The sequence below is a fragment of the Protopterus annectens genome, chromosome 5.part0 (genome assembly GCF_019279795.1).
Source record: "Protopterus annectens isolate FY-2018-M chromosome 5.part0, PAN1.0, whole genome shotgun sequence".
Lineage (NCBI taxonomy): Eukaryota > Metazoa > Chordata > Ceratodontiformes > Protopteridae > Protopterus > Protopterus annectens.
Window position 1 is genome coordinate 1169781081 of NC_056735.1, and position 22262 is coordinate 1169803342.

Below are 22262 nucleotides of genomic sequence, written 5' to 3' on the forward strand. Positions count from 1 at the left end.
AGAAACTCCGTAGTTTTAGAAAGAAATAAAGACGCGAAAGAAGTCGGCAATTTGTGTTGAATATCGGTAGTGTGAAGAACTTCCTTGGAAGCCAGTGCCTGCACATCGGCTCCGGACCCATCCAAGGTAGAAACATTCGCAGGTTCCGTAGTCAAAGAAGAGTCTCGCGGCATACCGGACTCCTAACCGGTCTCAGTAGCGGCCTGCAAATCCATAAAAGCAGGCATCAGGGGCTGCGAAAGTGTCTCACTGAGTACCGGTGAACTGGCGAGTAGCTTAACGGAAGTGTCGTCGGCAATTTTGAACCTGTGCGGTCTGTCTCTGTCTTTATCCTTACGTTTTTTCAGATGATCAGTAGTCGGATGGCTTACCGAAGCCAATTCGGAATACGGAGATCGAGAGCAAAAGTATTTAGCTACGATAAGGGCCCAACGATATATAGTTCTGGCGTTGAACAAAGCACAAAACCAACAGCGAGGGGCATCGTGCTCTGGGCCTAAACAGGTGACGCAGTAAGAAAGGAAATATTGGTGTGATATTAGCTTTCCACCCGCGAAACAATTGTTAACTTTTTCTGACATTGGTTAGAGCTAGAAAAAAGGATCCTCAACAGGGTACTTAGCTTTCGAAGATTTCAACTTCAATTTCGGAAATGAAAACTCAGATAGCGGCCAACTGGCACTCGTGCAAACTGCTTCTGCTTCAGGCTCCTCTGCAAGAAAGACTGATGTAATGACGTCGGCTGCCTGTTTTTATACCACTGACTACCTGACGTCAGTCCTGGAGTGACAGCAACCAATGCAGAAATACTAAGCCTCTGGTATTCGGGCCGACTGAAGGCTACCCTTCGCAGGATAACCCAAATGTGATGACTGCAACAGTGAAACACGAAAAACATCTGTAAAAAGGTTAAGAATCTAAGTATGGCATGGATTGACTACAAAAAAGCATTTGGTAGTATCCAACATTCATGGATAAAAGAGTGCTTAAAATGTATAAGATACACCCTACACTGATCAACTACATTACAGTGACCATGGAACAGTGGCAGACCACTTTGCAATTAAGCCATGATAAAGGGCAAATTATTATTCCCAGGATAAAAATTCAAAGGGGGATATTCCAGGGTGAATCTGTGTCACCACTGCTATTCTGCCTTGCCCTTAACCCATTAAGCTGTCTACTTAACAGCTTAGGCCATGGCTATAATTTGGCTCCTAGAAAACAACAAAGTGTAAAGAATTGTCTTCTCTTGTCAATGATTTAAAACTGTATAGCTCATCAGATGAGGAACTGAAAGCACAACTGCAAGTTGTCAAAACTTTTTCACATGATATAAAAATGTCATTTGGTCTTCTTAAATGTGCAAAGACTACCTTTAAAGCAAGAAAACTGCAACACCAGGAAAAAAAGAAGTTCTGTACTCACCATAACGTTCCATCTGAGTAGGTACTTCATTTGTCTGCAACCTGTGGGTATTGGATCCGAGCCGGCAGCTTCACAAGCTACAAGATCTGAGCTCCTAGCTCCTCCCCCTTACCCATAATCCCCTGTCACTAACTGTATTACCTCAGATCGATTTTGCCCAATCTAAGTCATAACCTCGACAGAGGTATACTGAAGACCTAACCTCAAGACAGCAATATTTCAGGTGACCAGAAAAACCCGAAAAAGGGTTAGGGGGATGGCGGGGGGGGGGGGGGGGCAGTTGCAGACAAATGAAGTGCCTACTCAGATAGAACGTTAGGGTGAGTACATAACTTCTTTATCTGAAGTAGTTACTTCATTTGCTCTGCAACCTGTGGGACAGAGTCCCCAGCTACCTAGACAATAAACCTGGGTGGCCTTATGGAAGGATATTCAAGCACATGAGCCAAAAGAAGCCCTACTTCTCGATATCATATCCAGTTTATAATGAGAAATGAACGTATGAGAAGAGAACCAGGTAGCTGCTGAACATATGTCGTCCAAAGGAACCCTGGACCAGAAAGCTGCTGAGGTGGCGATGGACCGGGTAGAATGAGCGTGTATTCCCATAGGAGCTGGTTTGCCCGAAGATACATACCCCTGAACTATACATTGACAAATCCAATTTGCTAGGGTCACTTTAGAAATGGCCCTTCCCCTGGCTGATTTTGCAAAAGACACAAACAACTGATCAGACTTGCGAAAATCTTTAGTTCTGTGCAAGTAAAAACGTAGTTGCCTGTGTACGTCCAGTCTGTGCAATATGTACTCTCCCTTATTCTGAAAATTTGGAAAGAACACAGGCAAATTGATTGACTGATTGATATTCGATTCCAAAGCCACCTTAGGTAAGAAAGATGGGTTAGTCCTGAGAGACACTCTATCCCTGTGAAAAATGAGATAAGGGGGTTTCATACACAGTGCTTGGAGTTCCGAAACCCTCTTAGCAGAAGTAATAGCTACCAAGAAGGCCGTTTTCCAGGACAAGAATTTTAAAGGAATTGAGGCTGCAAGCTCAAAGGGTGGACTCGTCAGGGCTTGCAAGACTAGCGTCAAATCCCATGGGGGTACCACCGTTTTCACAGGAGGCTTCAAGAGAAACATGCCTCGCAAGAAGGTTTTGACTTTGTGGATGCCAATGATCCTAGTCCATTCTCCCACATGAAAATGGGAAATGGCTGCTAACTGCACCTTAACCGTAGAAGCACTTGCTCCCTGCCAAAAAATCAGCGACAGGAAGTCCAGGATTGTCGGAATAGGAACTGTAAACGGATCCAGGCTCTTGTCTGTTGCCCAGATGGAGAAGCGTTTCCACTTGCTATTATATATCTTCCTGGTAGCCGGCTTATGAGACGCTACCAGAATGGCCTTCACTGGTGATGAGATACCGGGAATCCTAGCCATCAGTGGAACTGGATCAACCAAGCCGCAAGCTTGAGGTTTACCAGGTTCGGTGTTTGACATCCTGCAGGATGTGAAATCAGGTCTGGAATGGGTTCCAGTATCCAAGGGGGAGTTAAACTGTGAGACCGCAGATATGGGAACCAGATCTGACGAGGCCAGAATGGGGCTATGAGGATAACTGCTCCCCAACCGAGAGGCTTTCTGTATGAACTTCGCCATGAGAGGAAGGGGAGGGTACGCATAAAGAAGACTGGGAGGCCAAGCATGAACAAGAGCGTCTCTGGGACAAATACCAAGGGAAGCATTGCGAAGTACTCGCTGCATTTTGTGTTTAACGGAGAAGCAAAACAGATCGCAGCGAGGCCAACCTCACTTGCAGAAGATCTGCTTCGCAACTGATGGATTGAGAGACCACTCATACGGAGTGAGAATTATCAGACTCAGTTTGTCCGCTAATATGTTGGACCGACCCGGAATGTGCGTTGCTACTAGAAAGCGGTTGGTGGATATCGCCCATTCCCACACTCTCATAGCTTCTCGACAAAGGGGATAAGATCTGGTTCCCCCTGTTTGTTTATGTACCAGACTACCGACATATTTTCTGTCTAGATTGCAATAGTCCCCAGAGGAGAGCTAAGAACACTAGAAGCACCGCCCTCATCTCTAGGACACTGATATGCAGAGCGGTCTCTAGGGAAGTCCACGTGCCTTGGACGGTTCTGCCCGAACAATGCCCCCCCCACCCGAGGCGAGAAGCATCCGTGGTCAACATGGCTTGGGGCGGGGGAATCACAAAGGGTCTCCCTTGCCTCAGCTCTCAAGAGTGAAGCCACCAAAGAAGGGAATCCCTGCAAACTCTGCTCAGTGGAATCGGGGAGCTTAATGGGTGAAGTAATAGCGACCACTGAACCTGGAGGGTCCATTGTAAAACCCGTATTCGCAGGCGTGCATGAAGGGATAGACAGATTGCCGCTGCCATAGACCCTAGTGCCCTCAGGACTAACTCCGTCACAGGAGCTTGGTTCTGAAGAAGAGTAAGCACCTGAAGCGACAAGCTGCTCAGCCTGTCTGACGTCAGAAAAGCTCAAGAAGCACTGGTATCCAATCTGGCCCCTATGAGCTCTAAGACTTGTACGGGGCGAAGGAAGGATTTTTGAAGATTCACTGAGATGCCTAGACTCTGGGCAAGAGTCAGAGCGTAATCTCTTGCAACGCAGTGTTGATGCCTGTTGGCGGCGGTAAGGAGCCAGTCATCTAGGTACGGGAAAACCTGAATGCCCTGAAGTCTCAGGTGGGCTGCAACCACTGCCATGACCTTCGTGAACACCCTGGGGGCTGAGGTGAGGCCGAACGGAAGAACCCTGAACTGATAATGACTGGCACCCAGCCAGAAGCGGAGAAACCTTCTTGATTGTCTGTCCATCAATATGTGGTAGTACGCATCCTTGAGGTCTACAGAGCATATCCAGTCATTCTCCTGCAGCAAGGGGAGAATTGATTAAAGTGTGACCATCTGGAATTTTTCCTTGGGGATGAACAGGTTCAGGGTGGACAAGTCTAGTATGGGTCTTAGGTCCCCAGTCTTCTTTGGCACTAAAAAGAACCTGGAGTAATAACCCAATGCAGACTGATCTGGGGGGGACGGGCTGGATGGCTCTTTTTCTCATCTCAAAACCTCTGAAGCCACTGCCTTCCTCTGATCGGGTGGAACATCGGGGAGGCGTCTGCTTGAAGGGGGAAGGCTTAGGAAGGGAATGGAGTAACCTCTGGATATGATGCAGAGCACTCATTGATCTGTCGTAACGGACTCCCAATTTGACAGATGCTCCATCAACCGCCCCCCGACTGCCTCCAGAGATGGACAGTCGGGTAAGCCCTCAGGGCTGCTGCGTGAGTCTGTCCGAGAAAGGCTCTCTAGACCCGAAATTACACGGCCCCCCTCTGCCTCTGGGCCGGCATCCACCTTGTCCTCCTCTGCCTCTGGAGGACGAGGGGTCTGAAGCTGGATGGGATTGCTGAGACTTGCGGAACCACAGCTTCTTTTGTCCCCTCTGATTCCTTGAGAAGGATCATTGAGGATTAGAGAAGCGGACCCAGACGGCAGACAGCGTCTTCCCGTCCTTCTCGCTTTGGACCAGCGTTTCGCGAATGGTCTTGCCAAAAAGTGAAGACCCGTCAAAGGGCGCATTCGCGAAGGACGCCTTGAAGGGTTCCGCGAAATCGCAAAGGCGGAGCCAGGTGTGACGCTGCAAGACAACCCCGGCTCCGCTGGCCCTAGCGGCTCCCTCCGTTGCATGAGAGAGTAGCCGCATGGACGTGTTAGATATGGATTTTAGAGTGGCCATACGAGTTGAAAACACATTCTTGTCCTCGACCGACATAGACTCCGGGGGGGCTGCAGCGTATTCCTTAATCAAGTCTCGCTGTAGCCTAATGGTATGTGCTTCCCAATGCAGTCCAGCACCCGAGATTCCTTATCCGGCGGGTGGACCGAAGAACTCTCTAGGGCGAGTTCTCTCTCCGTGGCAGCCGCCACCAACATGACAAAATAAGAAATAGCAACAATAAACCCAATCTATTCCATACAAACCTCAAAAGAATTGTAAACAAAATTCCCAAACTATACATATAGATTATTTATTTACTTATTTAATAGGAAGTTATGTTTTTACCATAACGTTCCATGTGAATTGTTCATCTCGCCTTTGTTCTTACACACGGGTTCGGAGCCGATCCTCGGCTCAGAGTCGGCCGCATCACTAGCTCCGTATCTTCGAGAAAGCTCGAGGCACAGTAATATCCCATGATCGTCAGGTGCTAACCCTCAGATCTAGTTTGCTATACCAGAAGAATCCCTTTAGAACTGTGTCTTGAACACTTATAAACAGATACTACACAGTGTTTGGAACCCTGCCCTCAAATAGAGGAGAAAAGATGCCATTACTAATGTACAATAATATGCTAACAATATCTAGAAAAGGCTGAAAAGGAATTCAGTTGAACCCATTCTCCCAGACCGCAGGACGGGGGATGGAGGGGGGGAATGTAAGAACAAAGGCGAGATGAACAATTCACATGAAACGTTATGGTAAGAACATAATTTCTTAATGTGAAATTGTTCAGTTTCGCCATTTGTTCTTACACACGGGTAGCGCCCCTAGCTCCTTTTTCCTGGGTGGCTCAAGGGAGAACATTCCTGAGTACAGTGGAACCAAACGTCGCCCTGTCCCTGGAGCTTTTGTCTAGTTTATAGTGGGCGATAAAAGTATGTGGTTTTGCCCAAGTTGCCGCTGCACAAATGGTATCTAAAGGCAAACGAGCGGTATGGGCTGAAGAGGTAGCGATCGCCCTTGTAGAATGAGCTCCGGGTTTGAAAGGGAGTTGCTGTTTCGATTCAGCATATACAAAATTTATGCAATTGTAAGTAAAATCTCAGTTGCCTGTGAACGTCCAGTTTGTGCAATGTGTATTCTAACTTACTGGAATGTTTTTTAAAGAAGGTAGGTAGTTCGATAGACTGATTGATGTTTTGAATCGAACAAACCTTCGGAAGGAAGGACAGATTGGTGCGCAAGGTTACTCTATCTGGATGAAAAATCATGTACGGGGGTCAGATAGATAGAGCCTGCAACTCTGAAACTCTCCTGGCAGAAGTGATGGCAACCAGAAAAAGTGTTTTCCATGAAAGAAATTTTAACGGAGTTGTGGCTGCTGGTTCAAATGGGGGCAACATGAGTTGTGACAGCATGAGATTAAGATTCCAAGGGGCTACTGGATTATGAAAGGGGGGACGGAGGTGAAAGGTACCTTTCATGAAGGCTTCACAAAGTCTGTGGGACATGAGAACCATCTTCACGGCCAATATGAAAGTTGGATATAGCCGCCAGTTGAACCCTTATCGTGGACGTTGATGCTCCTCCTTGAAAAAGTGTGGTAAGAAAATCTAGTATCTTGTGTACTGGAGCCCCGAATGGATCTATACCTTGTTTGGAGGCCCAGTGCACAAAACGGTTCCATTTGCTGTTGTACAATTTCCTTGTAAATGGTTTGTGAGAGGATACAATAATTTGTTGTACTGCAGGGGATAGTAACTCCGACTTGGCTAAGATGGGAAGCGGAGCAGCCAAGCTGTCAGTTTGAGGGACTTGAGGAAGGTGTGAGGAACTCCCGACGAATGTGTCAACAGGTCTGGCTCCGGGTCCAGCATCCATGGTTCCTCCACTTGATGAGATTGAAGGAAGGGAAACCAGATTTGTCGAGGCCAGAATGGGGCTATCAGTATTATGGTCCTGTCCAGACGTTTGGCTTTCTGCAAAAACCTGGGAATTAGTGGAACAGGAGGAAAAGCGTAAAGGAGACCCGGGGGCCAATCGTGTACCAGTGCGTCCCTGGGGACACCCCCTGGAGGGGGTAAACAGGGCAAAGTAGCTTCTGCATTTGGCATTCAATGGGGATGCAAACAGGTCGCAGCAAGGCTGGCCCCATCTGCGGAAGATCTCTTCCGCCACTTGAGGTTTGAGGGACCACTCATGAGGGAACAGAATGGCTCTGTTCAACCTGTCCGTTATTACGTTGGAAGTCCCCGGGATGTGCGTTGCTATCAGAAAGCGTCCAGTGGACTTTGCCCATTGCCAAATTCTGAGGGCCTCTCTGCATAACGGGTAAGATCTGGTTCCCCCTTGCTTGTTTATGTACCAGACCACTGACATGTTGTCTGTCTGAACTGTCACTGTTCCCTGAGGTAAGGCCTTGTGAAAGTGTTGCAACGCTAGAAACACTGCCCTCAGCTCTAGAACACTGATGGACTGTTTGTCCCTGAAAGAATCCCCCCCACCCTATCAGGGAAGCATCCGTGGTTAGAGTTGCTACCGGACTGGGTAATACAAACGGTCGTCCTAGTGTTAGATCTTGACTGTGTATCCACCACAAGAGATCCTTCTTGCAAAAATTCGTGATCAAGATTTCGTGAGACAGTGGAAGTTGTCGATACGACCACTGGGCGAATAGCATCCATTGAAGAATCCTCATATGCATCCTGCCTAAGGGAACTACAATAAGGGAGGCTGCCATCAAGCCTAGTACTCTTAATATTTGTCGTGCAGGGACTCTCTTGCTCTGGAGAAGGACCGAAATTTGATGTCTGAGGTCTGACACTCTTGGTGGGGGGAGAGTAACTTGAGCCAGGTAGGTGTCTAGTTGTGCTCCTATAAATAAGATACGCTGTGACGGCGATAAGACAGATTTTCCAAAATTCACCATTATGCCTAGCGAAGAGCAGAGACTGATAGTGTAATCCCTGGCTTGTAGAAGACGATACTCGGTGGTGGAGGATAGGAGCCAGTCGTCTAGATAAGGAAACACCCGGAATCCCCTTCGTCTCAAGTGAGACGCTACTACTGCCATGCATTTGGTGAACACCCTGGGGGCTGAGGTGAGACCAAAGGGCAGAGCGCGAAACTGGAAATAACTGGCTCCCAGCCAGAAGCGCAGGTGATCTCTGGACGCCCTGGCCATCTTGATATGGTAGTACGCGTCTTTGAGATCTATAGAGCACATCCAGCTGCCCTTCTGCAGAAAGGGAAGGATTGACTGTAGCGTGACCATTCGGAACTTTTCCTTTTTCACAAAGGTATTTAATTTGCTGAGGTCTAAAATTGGCCTCCAGTCCCCTGTTTTCTTTGGAACTAAAAAGAACCTTGAGTAAGTTCCGGATCCTATTTGGTCCGCCGGGATTGGTTGGATGACTCTGTTTTCGAGCAACCTTCCTATCTCGACGGTTGCCTGGTCTCGCAGACTGGGTGGAACGTCTGGGTGCTTTTTGAAGTTGGGTGGCATTTTGATGAAGGGAACGTTGTAGCCTCTGGTAGCTATGCTTTTTACCCAGGAATCTGATGTAAGATTTAGCCAGGCCTCTGGGTATAAAGCCAAGCGTCCCCCGACTGCCTCCAGAGTAGGACAGTCGGGCCTGCACTCAGGAGTGCTGGAAGGGCTTTCCAGAGAAAGTCTCTCTGTCGCCCTGATTTTGCGGACTCCCTCTGCCGGCTGGGCAGCGTCTTCCGTTTCTTCCTCCTCCTCTGCCTCTGGAGGGGGCGTCACTTTGGGTGTGCTGAAAAGATCCCAGAGTCTTTCGGAACCACATTTTTCCTCCTCGTTGCCCTTTAGGGTAGGGTCTAGATGGGATGGAAAAATGGACCCCTACGGCAGACAGGGTTTTCCCTTCTTGTTCACACATCATGAGAGTCTCCTTTACTTTGGGCCCAAACAAGAAGGCATCATCAAAGGGGGCGTTGGCAAAGGAAGACTTAAAGGCTTCCGCAAAGGAGCATAAGCGCAACCAGGATTGCCTTCTCAGGGCGATCGCTGAAGCTGCCGCTCTACTCGCCCATTCGGCTGCGTATGAAATCAGCCTCATGGACGAGTTCACTATGGAGTTTAGGGTGTTAAGTTGCACTGTCGCTTTCTCGGCGACAGCAGCATCTGTGTTTCCCTGGAGAGTATCTCCCAGTTCCTTAATGAGATCTCTCTGTAAACGCATGAAATGCGTAAGGTAGTTGAGCGATCGGATGGAAAAAGTCGCCGAACTAAATATGCGCTTCCCATATCTGTCCATCGTCCTAGAATCCTTATTAGGAGGATGGACAGAGGAAGATGATTCAGACATCTCTTTCTTAGTGGCCACCGCCACCACCATAGTATCCACAGGAACCCCTTTTGTAAGATAAGATTTGTCCTGGGGGGCCGTCATGTATTTATTTGGCTTACGAGGGACTGGTTCCACTGTATCGGGCGTTTCCCAAGCCCTCCGGGCTATTAGATCCATGAGATCGTCAAATGGCGGAGTCACCCAGGAGATAGAAGGTTGAGTCCCAAATGCCTTCAGCAAGACCGATTCATCCACAGAAGGGGTAAGGGTTTGCCAGTCCCCACTTTGTTTCAGGATTTCCAAAATGTCTGCGAACGAGACATCCTCAGAGGGGGACCATGGGGACCCTTCTGTTTCATCTAAATCGGTGTCAGATGTGAGAGATTCCTGGGGGGAATCTATGTGCCTCCTCTTGCACAATCGTTTCCTTGGAACATCCTCAGCGGGAGCTTCTGGGGATGCATCTGAGGAACCAGAGTCACCCTCTGGGGACTTCTGAGGCATTGGGTCTCGACGCTTGGTAGGAGCCGAAGGCACAGAAGCAGAACACAGACCTTTTGGGGAAGGAGAAGAAGATACTGATGAAGTATGTGTGTGATCAGACAAGACCTTCCTCATGATGTCAAAGGCACCGGTGCCCTGACCCGAAGATCTGACCCGATCCAAAGAAGGTGGTCGTTTCTCCGGAATCGGAACCACGGGCTCCGACACTGAGGACGGATCTGAACTGATCTGAGCTGAGGCACCGTGGGGAAGAGTCGGAACCGATATCTCGGTTCGACTATCCCCCCCCGGAACCTAGGAAAGATCTTCAGCTCTGAGACTCTCCGGCTGGTTCTGAAGGAGTCGAGGTCAACGGAGCCGATAGCACTACTGGAGGCTTCGGCACTGAGGGCTCTACAATCATCGGTTCTTCGATTCCTACCTCCGATGACTCGACGGGTCTCGGAGGAGGAAATGTTGAGGGAACAGGAATAGTCTCGAGTTTCAAAACCAGCTGGGACGAAACCTCTATTAATTTGGACAAAGCCGAGTTCTCCATAAGCTTCTGTACCACTCAGTCCACATCGGAGTCGGAAAGGGGCCTCGAAGAACGTGTCGAAGGGATCGAAGCAGTCACCGAGCGAAGGATACCAGACGGTGGTACCTCTGACACCGGCTCCAAGACCTGAGCCTCGGACAGAGATAAACGCTCGACACCTGGTACTGAGGTCATAGCAGCCGGCGTCCGAATCTGAAGAGAGGTGCTCGGAGCAGATGACTTGGGCTCCGACACTCTTGAAGACTTCGACCCCTTCGAAGACTTGGATACCTGTTCAGCCTTGTCCAGGGCCTCTTGAAAATCGGGTTTAAGCAACCCTCTGTCAACCAACTTCCTGCGTCTTTCCAGCATGACCCTCCCACTAAAGGAATGACAAATGGAACAGTCTTCCTGCAAGTGGAGAAGGCCAAGACAGTAGAAGCAGGATGAGTGGTTGTCAGTAATGGACATCTTCTGTCCACACTGACACCTTTTAAAGCCAGATTTGGCTTTCTCTGACATTTTGAAAAAGTCCACAAAAAAAAAAACACAGCACACTTAAGAAAAAACACTATATAACACTAAGTGTAATAATTTTAAAAGTTTGGAATAATAATCAACAATTTAAATTTAACCTAATATATATATATAAATCCAAAACACACAGCACACTATGATATATATATATATATATATATATATATATGAATGTAGAATAAAAGAGAGAGAGTTAAGGCAAAAAATGTTTAAAATACTGTCAATCCTGACAGAAAAAACCCGTAGGCCTTAACTAGAAAAAATTTAAACTAACTAATCTAGTCTAAATACTCACACACCCCTATACTATATTATTTATTTAAACACTAAGATATAACTATAAATCTGTAAAAAAAAGAGAAATATATATCAAGAATATAGAAAAAAAATATACTGGCCCGAGCCTCTCAATGCGACCTGCTGCTAGCGGCAAACTAGATCTGAGGGTTAGCACCTGAGGATCATGGGATATTACTGTGCCTCGAGCTTTCCCGAAGATGCGGAGCTAGTGATGCGGCCGACTCGGAGCCGAGGATCAGCTCCGAACCCGTGTGTAAGAACAAACGGCGAGATTGAACAATTTCACATAATTTGTTAACTGAGAAAGTCAGGTTTGGAATGAAGCCAATTTTCAGCGGTGGCCCAGGGAAAAATGCTCCAGATGCATGTCTTTGTAATGTGGGAGGAAACCGGAGCACCTGGAGGAAACCCACATGAACGCAGGGAGAATACGCAGACTCCACACAGAATTAAGAATTAAGACCCAATCATCCAGGCAGTAAAATCCAAAAAGAAATCCAAGAACAAATGGCTAAGTGCTTTCATTCCTAAAATTTTGGTGGGACTTATTCAGAACCATAAAACCTTGTAACACCAACAAACTTTAAATATACATGTAACCCTTCAATTTAAAAGGTCATTTGACTCGCATCAAATAAAACAGCTACTAGTGTATTACACAGCACTGTTGCTTGAAAGCCTTTGTGCAACTTTTAAATGGCTAGATCATGCTAAAAAAATCAACTGAATATTAACATTTCCTGTGATAGTAAATACAAAAATATCTAAAACTGTAGTGTTTAAAACTTGAAAAAATACAACATATTTGAATATATAGTATTATACAGCACAATTGCTTAAAACCTTTTCTCTAACTTTTAAAGGCCTAAGCCATGTCAAAGAAAAGCAACTAACATTATTAGCAATTTCCTGTGGTACTAGTTATAAAGTGTTCTAAAGCAGTGGTGTTGAAGCTTGTAAAAATACAATATATTTAATTATACAATGACTGGCCATTAGTATTCAAAAATGTGCATGCTGATTAGCCAGCCCAACCAATGTGCCTGTTGTAAATCCCACACTATACCAACGGAAATGGTCCAGTCACCTGGACTTCTTTCCATTCGTATATTCCAAAACTTTTATTTTTTTTTTCAACAAAAATTTAAAAAACCTATAGTCCGTACTCCAGACATACCCGGGAGGCAGCATAGAGGACATACAAAGAAAATCAGGTACATTATTTAAAACTAAAGACACGTACCTGATTTTCTTTGCATTTCCTCCACTCTCTCTCTCTCCTATCCCTAAAGTAGCCCAAACTTTTTTTTAATAAAAAAAAAAAGAAGACAAAACAAAAATGGAGCAACAGAGACTTTTTCTCCATTGCTTCCTTTTCAAAGCATCGATGTACTGGGTATGCGTGGGAACAAGTTCCATACAGATGCGCAGTACACCACCAGCCATGGAAGAGCAGTAATGTGCCATTATACGAAGACATTTAAGAAAAGTAAGTATTTTCTGTTTCTTAAATAATGTCATTGTATAACAGCAATAACCGACTCCATGGTTGTTGTATACTGAAATTTAACCAAGGTTGGCTTTATTTAATCACTCTAGCTTCGCCCTTATGATTAAACCACATCAACCATGGGTAAATCTTCAATATACCACACCACGTCATTGGTTATTGCTTAAATATACACTAACTTTTAAAAACAATGTTTGGTTTAAAAAAAATTGGATAAAAAGTAGATAAATTAGCAAACTCGCAGCATTATAATACCTACCCCCCCCCTCAGTACAAAAAAGCATCATACCAACGTTTAAAAATATAAGAATGATCAGAATGTCATAAATCCATAAAATGATAATTCCTACAAATCACCCACTTGAAAAACTTCCACTTAATTATATGTCTAAGCTGAATCCAGATGTCATATAACTCCTGGACTTCAAGTTTTAAAATAGGCAAAATGGACACATTCCCATTAAGATCTTGCGAGACTGTGACGTTTAAATTGGCAAAAAACTATATTTTTTCTATTTCCAAGTCCCACCATCCACCCCTTTCATTTCTAGGGATGATACCAGGATATGTTCTAGGAGGTTTTCAGAATACAGCCAGACAAACCTCCTCAAAACAGTACCAGTGGTCATAACCATGAAAAGCAAAATGTCACCAGAGTCTCACACACACTTTAAGCAATACGTTGTGACTGAAATAATGGAAGAAACTCAACCATTTAAAAATCAGATTCTTCCTCACAAGAAGAAACTGCAGACAAAACAATCCTTATACTTCCATAATTAATCAAAATAAACTAATACATAAGCCTGACATTTCAAAAGTCTGAAAATCTGATTTGCAGAAGTATACACTTTTTTCGGGTCTATATTGTATTGTCGCAAGCTGACAATATTGAATCTGATATTGTCGGCACGAAAATATCGAAAGTAAAGAATATCGGCCAGGTAAACAAATATCCGTAGGGGGAGATTTCCGTTTACCTCAATGTAGTGCAGTCTCGAAGTTGGTATATTTAAGTAGCAGGGGGTGTGGGGGGAGTAGGGGGGCTTGCCCCCCTGCCTACGCCCTTTAGTTTTTTTTTGTTCTTTGTTTTTTTTATACTCGTTCGATATTTTACTGCATTGATCAATTGTGTTCGACATTTATTGCTTCGATGCAGTAAAAGTTCGACGAGGTAATATAAACGCCTTTTTTTCACATACCTGCCAATAATTTTACCATCCTTGTCAGAAAGTGTAGGATTGGAAATGACTAAATGTTTAGCAGCACTGGGATTAACTAAAGCCTGGGTCAGGTTTGGGATGAGTACATAAAAACTTAAAAGAATGACAAATGTTATACAGCCTATTTGCCTTTTTAACAACATCAGGCTGACTACTGGGAACACGGCAGACAGTGACACAAACATTATAAAATGCTGACAGAACAGAAGGAATGGGTGAAGGTTCTGGAAATTCCATTTGTAAGATTTCATACCATTTTCTGATTGACTGAGAAACATCAATGTTCTCCCACTGAAAACACTGGCACATTCTGGAAAAAGTCTAAGAAATACAGAAACCCTCACAGGCAGAATCTGACACCAACCACTCCTCTGAATTTGAATCAAAATGCTGAGGAGAAAACCCTGCATCTGCCCCTTCATGATTCTTTCAGATTCAGAATCTTGAATCTATTTGGGGAAAAGGTGCATTCCTTTTTCTTTTACCAGAAACCACCTCATAAGAAGGATCAATAACCTGAATTTAGACCCTGGGTCAGACCTAATAAACTACTCTTTTGTCCAGGCAAATTTGAGCAGCAACAAATTACATGTTTAGTTTCCCATTTCTTTTTGACAGGAAAAGTGGGACCAACAGGGTTGTTAATGGCAGCAGCAACTTCCCCTGCAATGGGCATATTCTGACTAAATGGGGTGCCCCTTCTCTCAAGACCAACGAGAGTGGCTCTCCCTTGCCCACTAAGGGGATCCCAATAGTCACAGAGGATGTGGCTAACTACTGGTCCATAGTGGCTCTAAGTGGTACACCAGAGGGATCTGGAGTAAAAGATGAGTGGTCTAAGGAACCAACTTTGGCCAGAGCAGAGTCATCAGACTATGGCTGAGGCAAACTGCTAGCCTGCTTTAGCAGCAAAGGCTGTTTGATTTACTTTTCCTTTTGTGGCTGGAAGACAGACCATGGGACTAATAGTTTGTTCCATGGTCAAACCGAAAATAGTCTCTTTCCCCAAGAGAAACAAGCAGCACAAGCCAGTAAAAATTTGAAGTTGTAAAAAGTAACTTTGACCAATAAAACACAGTAAAAAAGCACTTTAATACACTTTTCCAGCCCCCAATAATAAAATAAATACACTGTTTTTCCAGAGGGAAAAAAGTTTAAACTGTATTTAACATCTTTTTGACTGACAAGAAAAAAGTGCACTTCCATTTAAAAGTAAAGTCTCAATAGCCCATTAAATGCCAACAGAATAATAGCAGCTTTCCTAACTGGGAAAGTACAATTAAACAATAAATATTTAAATGTGGAAGGTTCTTCCCCAAAAGAAACTTACCCGCCCAGCAATGGAAGGGCACAAGTCAAAAGTCAATCCTCAAAAGCCCGCACAGGTGTGCTCTCTTCAGCAGCAGGAAAGCGAGAAGGGCTTAGCACTCAAAGCTGTCTTTTTAGGTAAAGCAACTCAATCATTTGAGTGCATGGAAGGTGACATGCAGCTTTGGAAGCTGGCCCTTATTTACATCCTAAGGGTAACTACACCCACTGATCAATATGATAATCATAATATGAAACTGTAATAACAACTTAAATGATGACTTTGATGCATTAAAACACACCAGAATACAAATATAAAAACAAATGAGTTCCAAGAAGGCGGCTTCCTTTAACAACATTTTGTAAGGGGGCATTTATCCCTTAGCCTCCAACGCTACAGCTAATTGTAAGGAGGGCACTGGCCCTAATTGCAGATAGCATTAAAGGAATATATAATTAGCAGACACAGTTGGAATAATGTGCATAGTAAAATTACACTGAAAGATTCAGTCAGCAGCCAGCTTTAATCTACTGTGAAATACGCAACAACCAACTAAGATGATGTGCAACAATGCAATGCAGAAAATGTTTCCCAGGGTAAATCATGTGCACTGCAATATATGTTTATCTAGCACTGTTTCAACTTACTTTTTCTTAGCTCCTCTCCCAATAAGAATGCTTCCTGAAAATCTTGAAACAAGATATCCACTGATTCCAAGTCGGCTAGCCAGAACATAACCAGGGTTGTATTTAACAGAGTATTTCTAAAAATTAAATAAAAAAGGGTTTATGAAATAAGTAACTGTAGCAATGCAATATAAAACTTAAAAAAAAAAAATGTATGCTCATGATTGCCTCAAGAGCAGCAGAGAAACACAAATTCTGATTCCAAAAGACTTGCTGTCAGCGTAAGTGGGCACTTACATTAAGAAAAGGTTGAGATCAGGTCTTTTGGAATTTGGTCCCTGGTCTAAGCCTGTTTATAACATAAGCTTTATAGTCACAATGGCAGCAAGTCTTTCGGAATCAGGACAGACAAACTGACAACTCCTTTGGAAACTGGCCTACTTTTTTTTTTTTTAATTTAAAATAAGATTTGCTAACATACAACTGTTAAATGCACACAAAGACTCAGTAGTCTTCTCCGCATGTTAAATAAAATGAAAGAAAGCAGAGTTGTATCCCACTTACCATAAATCTAGATGTCTGAATAGAGTAAGTGTTGCACCAGGGATGTGCACAAGATTGGATGTGCATTGTACTGCACCAGGCAATAAAAATCTTTAAAATGTGCAACTGTTGGTACACCTTCACTTTATTTTCAAATATCATGCAACTACATTGTGGTTATACTAGTTTGGGTGTGAAAATCAGATTCTGAAGGATTTTAGCAGCAAAACATTCCTACAGTCTGGTTGTAGTACTGTTACACATACGGCCCCAGGACTGTAAGCATGGAGACCATTAAGGAAGAACATACCTCCATACAATAGCTATGCAATCACTTTCAATGTTGCTAAAAGAGACAAGGTTATATACATGTAAGTTAAATCTTGTATTGTCACACGAGCACCATAATACTTGTTGTAGTAATATGGAGCACAATTAACAGAAAGTCTTTACAACTCCCATTTCACCTTACATTGAGCATTTTTGTACATGTGAAATTGACATTAGAAAACTGTCATCAGAAAAAATTTGCAACAGTTTTTATTTTTTTTTTTACTTAAAGACAAAACTTTATTAAACAGTAATATTATTAAGGCCAAGTCCATTAGTTTCATGAAGCCCGAAAAGGGATGAGGGGGACTGCCTGTCATGGACTCAGTTATGTGTTAGGATGCTGACAATACTGAGCGATTTAAACTCTTACAAGACAGTTTCCAAAAATGAAAATTAATTAAGCTTAAACAATATCAGCAAATTCATTAGACTCATGAAAAGCCTGATAAGGCAGGAGGGTGGCTGTCATTGACTTAATTGCTCTGCTAGGATGGTGACCATATTGACCGATTTTAACATTTACAAGACAGTTTTGAAAATTTTAATTTAGCATATAAAAGTTGAATTGTTGGATGGATTATTTGCTGTTGCTGAAAAATACTGTCATTTCCAAGTGCAGTCTTTTAAACGTGGACAGACTAGTCATTCTGCAGTACCTGGAAACCACAAGGTACATAAATGTCTTGAAAATTCCCCTTCATTCTACTGTTGTCATAGGGGGTCAAAAACTGAATCATTAGTAATCCCTATTGACAAAAAAATTAAAAGGTTTCTTACTATGTCTGATTATATCTTAAAAGACCCGACACTTTTTAGACCATTCAAAGAGACATTTTTTTCATCCATCTATAACTACAGATGTCTAGTATCTGTTTTCAGTCATACTCCTTGAATTTAAGCAACTAACTACTGTGGAGGTGTGTCCTGTTGAGCAGGCTAAGAAGTTTGTGTTATTAAACAAATTTATGTTTTTTGAAGGTGAATATTATCACCATATCAGTGTGGTAGCAATGGGGGTGCTTGCATTCACTAATATGCCCACATATAAATCCTTTTAAAAAAACACATTGTGGTGTGTTTGTAAGATTCCTGTAAGATATATTTTTTAATATAACAGTGGGAAAGCACTTTTGCATCAGTTTTTGACATTTATGAATGACACTGTTTATTTTTGAAATTTACATACAATTATTCTTTGGAAGACATCACTTCGTTGGATATTTTTATTTCAGAGAATGAACATTCTGGTAGGCTTCTAATATTTATAGCAAGCCAATATTTTCAAATGCATACCTGCGCTTACAAAAGTTTCCATCTTATAAAACAAAATTGTAATTTAGTCAAGAAACTGTTAGTATAATGTGCCATATGGAAATAATTAGAATGAGAACAACTAGAAAAACATCATATTATACTGTATGGGATAATTTACAAAATTTGTTAAAAAAATTCTAATTTCAATAGCACGGTATTTTAGTTTAATTAATTGATCTGATTGTAGTGGATGTCTTTGTAAATACTTTAGTTGTTTTGTTGAATATTATAATAATACCTATTTTTAATTACTTGTATAAAATTGTTATGATATTTCTCTTATATGTTAAAACAATAAACCTGTTTTGAAAAAAAAAAGAAACAGTTAGTATGGCTATCTAGACTTACTTTTGAGGATAACTTTTTTCAGTGAACTGGAATCAATTGATAGACATGTTTCATGCCAGAAAATATACAGATAATTTTTAAGACATCAAAGGGGAAGTGCTAGCTGAAGAGAATCAAAATTTCAACCAAATTTGCATGACAATTTTCTGAAATTTAACAATGGATGTAAGAAAAGTGAAAATGCTGATAGAGTAATGGACTAAAACACAATTTCACATCACTGGGAGACACCTTCCCATGTCAGTGGCTATAGGAAATCACAGGGTGCTGCTCCTCATTTTACTTATAAAAGATCCAACAAGTTAAAGGAATTTTTGAGAAGTCGCACGTTATAACATGTGGTAGGTCACAACAGTTGGGAGGTACTGGTAAGTGTGGAATGTATAATCAGTGTCATTAATGAAAACAAATGCGGGGCATTATTAAAGCTTTACAATGGATTAAGTGAGGATGCAATAATTGTAGGTGTTGGCCAATGGTGCACTTAGTTTCTTCCACATTATGAGGCGCTTTCCAAGGAGAAAAGTCTTACAGAAAGGAATTACCAGCATATTTGTAGTACATAAAAGGAGGATCCAAGAAACAACCTGAGTAAACAAGCTCAGGCTGACCCAGAAATCAGTATTTTTTATATTTTTTGCCAAACGTTAATAATATTAGTAAAAGGGGGAAGCTGAGAAACAAAACGTTTGAAGGAATTGTCATGTCTGTAAGTTCCTCCCACCCCCTGGGTAATATAATTTTATTAGTATTACTAGCATATTAAAATGAGATCAGTAATGTTCTGAATATATATGTATTTTAATGGTTCATTTTAAACATGCGTTGTTACTGCACAATAATTTTTTGGTCACATTTTACATTTGCTCAAGTGTTTTTAGTATTAAGTTTTGTACAAACGTTTTAAAAATGGTTAGTCAGCTGACATGGCTTGTCATGTGATTCAACAAGGTTTTGTATAAAAGGATAACCTTGATGAGCATTTTATTCTGAAGAATTCGGTTCTCGCTTTAGGATGAAAGTACTTAATCACCTTTGAAAATAAAGTGCAGAGTTCTGATTGTTTTGCTCTGGTATAGCATTATTTTTGACTACTTGTGTTCTGTGATGCTGTTCAACTGGACAAGGAACATATTTTAGTTCTTTGCACTACACTACATTCAAACTCATAAAGAGGTCTTCATCTTTATGATAAATGGCTATAAAGAGTTCAGTTACTTAGTCACCCTCAGCTTTCTAGATGACCTACTTATGTAGTTAAATACTAACTCACTACCATCAGAGTACCCAGCTAAGGCTGGGGCAGAGCTAGTGTCTCTACAGGCACACAATATCAGCACCAATAAAAGGACAGTGGCTCACACTGCAAAAGAAGCTCTACATGCTTCTAGGGACTACAAAAGAAAATCATACTCATCCCCTGAAACACCTAAGTGGCTGAAGTTAAAATAAAATGAAAAGGAAGCCAGGCACATAAGGGATGCAGGTAGCCAAGCATCAACAGTGTACTGTAAATTAAATCTGTCTACTCCAAAGTAAAAAAAAAAAAAAAAAGTTATGTACTCACCATAATGTTCCATCTGTGCTGTCTGCTTCAGTCTTCATCAAACCTGTGGGTCTCTGTTCTGAGCTTGGAACCGACATGGCCGTCAGCAAGCTTAGGATCCAAAGCTAGAGCTCCTCCCACTCTAGCCATAATGCCTAGCTCCTCTGAGATACCTCTGATTGAGTTTGCTGCGAATTTTTATAAATAAACTGCATTCCAAGAAGAAACAGAGCAAAAAAGTTGCTCAGACACTCAAGAGAGGAACACAGGTTCCCAGGATAATCCGTCAGGTCCTTTAGAGATAAGAAGAGAGGAAGGCTGATTAAGACTGAAGCAGACAACACAGGTGGAATGTTATGGTGAGTACATCTGATGTTGTCTGTTTAGTCTTCATCAAACCTGTGGGACAGAATTCCAAGCTACACAGATCTGGGTGGCCTTATGGAAGAATATTCCGGAGCACTGCAGAACCAAAAGCATCCCTGTTTCAAGATATTAGTTCACCCATGACGCAGCTGCACGAATAACTTCTAAGGAAATCCTAAACCACAAAGCCTGAGAAGTGCCACTAGATCTCGTGGAATGAGTTCTGACTGTTTGGGTAGGGGTACATTACTCAAAGAATACACGAGTGATACAATTTTTTAGACAATGAGCAACAGTAGTTTTAACAACTGCTTTCCGTTTTCTGGACTCTGAAAAAGTGACAAACAACTGATCAGACCTCTGGAATGATTTTGTTCTATCTAGGTAGAACTGCAATATTATGGGTGTTGAAAAGATGCAACATATATTTACACTTGAAAGTATGGAAAGAATACAGGGAGATTAACAGACTGACAGTATTGTCCGACGCCACCTTTGGTAAGAAAGAAGGATTAGCATGTAAAGTAACCCTGTCTTTCTGGAAACTAAGGCAGGAAGGTTTGGAAGAAAAGCACCTGAAGTTCAGAAGCCCTCTTAGCCGAAATAATGGCCAATAGAAAGGCTGTTTTCCAGGACAGGAATTTCAATTCAGTTTTAGCAGCAGGTTCAAAGGGGGGTAAGGGTCGAGGCCTGCAGAACTAACTTAAGAGCCCACGTAGGAGTAGGATCCTTGATAGGAGGTCAGAGAAGGAAGGTAACCCTTGAGAAAGGCATGCAAAGTGTGGAAGAAGCCAAATATGCATCATTCTCTCCAAAGTGAAAATTAGAAATGGCTGCTAACTGAACTTTGACAGTAGAGAAACTCCCCCGAATGAAAAAGGCCAGTCAGAACATCTGAGACTGCCGAAATGGGCGCTGTAATAGGAAGCTAGGTTATGGTGGAATAACACCACCAGTAGAAAGTAAACACCAAATAGCACTGTAAAGAGTGAGGAAGAGAGAGACAAGGGGATGGAGGGTGGGAAACCAGGACTGCAACAGTGAATACACTCGAATATCTACATTTATGTTAAGTGTACACAACTATACTATGTTCTTCGTGTTTCACTGTTGGTCATTACATTTGGGTAGATTCCCAAAGCTAAGGAAGGGAGGAGGAAGTTAGAGAGCATTAGGACGAGTTATTAAGCCCTGCAAGACTGCAGTGGCAAAACCAGCTTTGTATTTAGAAAAAATAGGCAAGTGGTAATGCTTGGTGAAGGTATGAACAGAGCTCCAGGTAGCAGCTTCTAGGATATCCCTGGTAGGGACACCACTGAGAAAGGCTGTAGAGGTAGATGCAGCCCTGGTGGAATGTGATCTTATCCCCTTGTGGGGCAGGTTTTCCATGGTGCTTATAGCAGAAATCAATGCAATAGCCTATCCACTTAGAAATGGTTTGCTTTGAAATGGCTTTCCCTTCTGCTCCTGCAGCAAAGGCAACTAGCAGCTTTTCAGTTTTTCCGAGAGGCTTAGTCCTGTCCAAATAAAATCTAAGTTGTCTGTGCACATCCAAAGAGCGCAGTATTCGTTCTCCTTTGTTCTGTGGAGTAGGAAAAAAGGTAGGCAAATGAATGGATTGATTAAGGGCCACACTAGACACCACCTTGGGCATAAAGAAAGGATTGGTCTTGAGGGACACCCTGTCAGCATGGAAGATGATGAAGGGCTCTACTGCCATGAGGGCGTGTAATTCAGACACTCTTCTTGCTGAAGTGATGGCTAGAAGGAAG

General features: G+C 42.8%; 1 protein-coding gene across 1 annotated transcript in view; it reads right to left on the bottom strand.

Annotated features, from left to right (window-relative positions):
• Positions 1–22262, bottom strand: part of XRN1 (5'-3' exoribonuclease 1) — a 2408514-nt gene that overhangs the window by 968778 nt on the left and 1417474 nt on the right. Inside the window, exon 24 of the mRNA XM_044071018.1 lies at positions 16062–16177. Within this exon, the coding sequence (XP_043926953.1) occupies positions 16062–16177 (116 nt within the window). The remainder of the gene's footprint in view (positions 1–16061; positions 16178–22262) is intronic.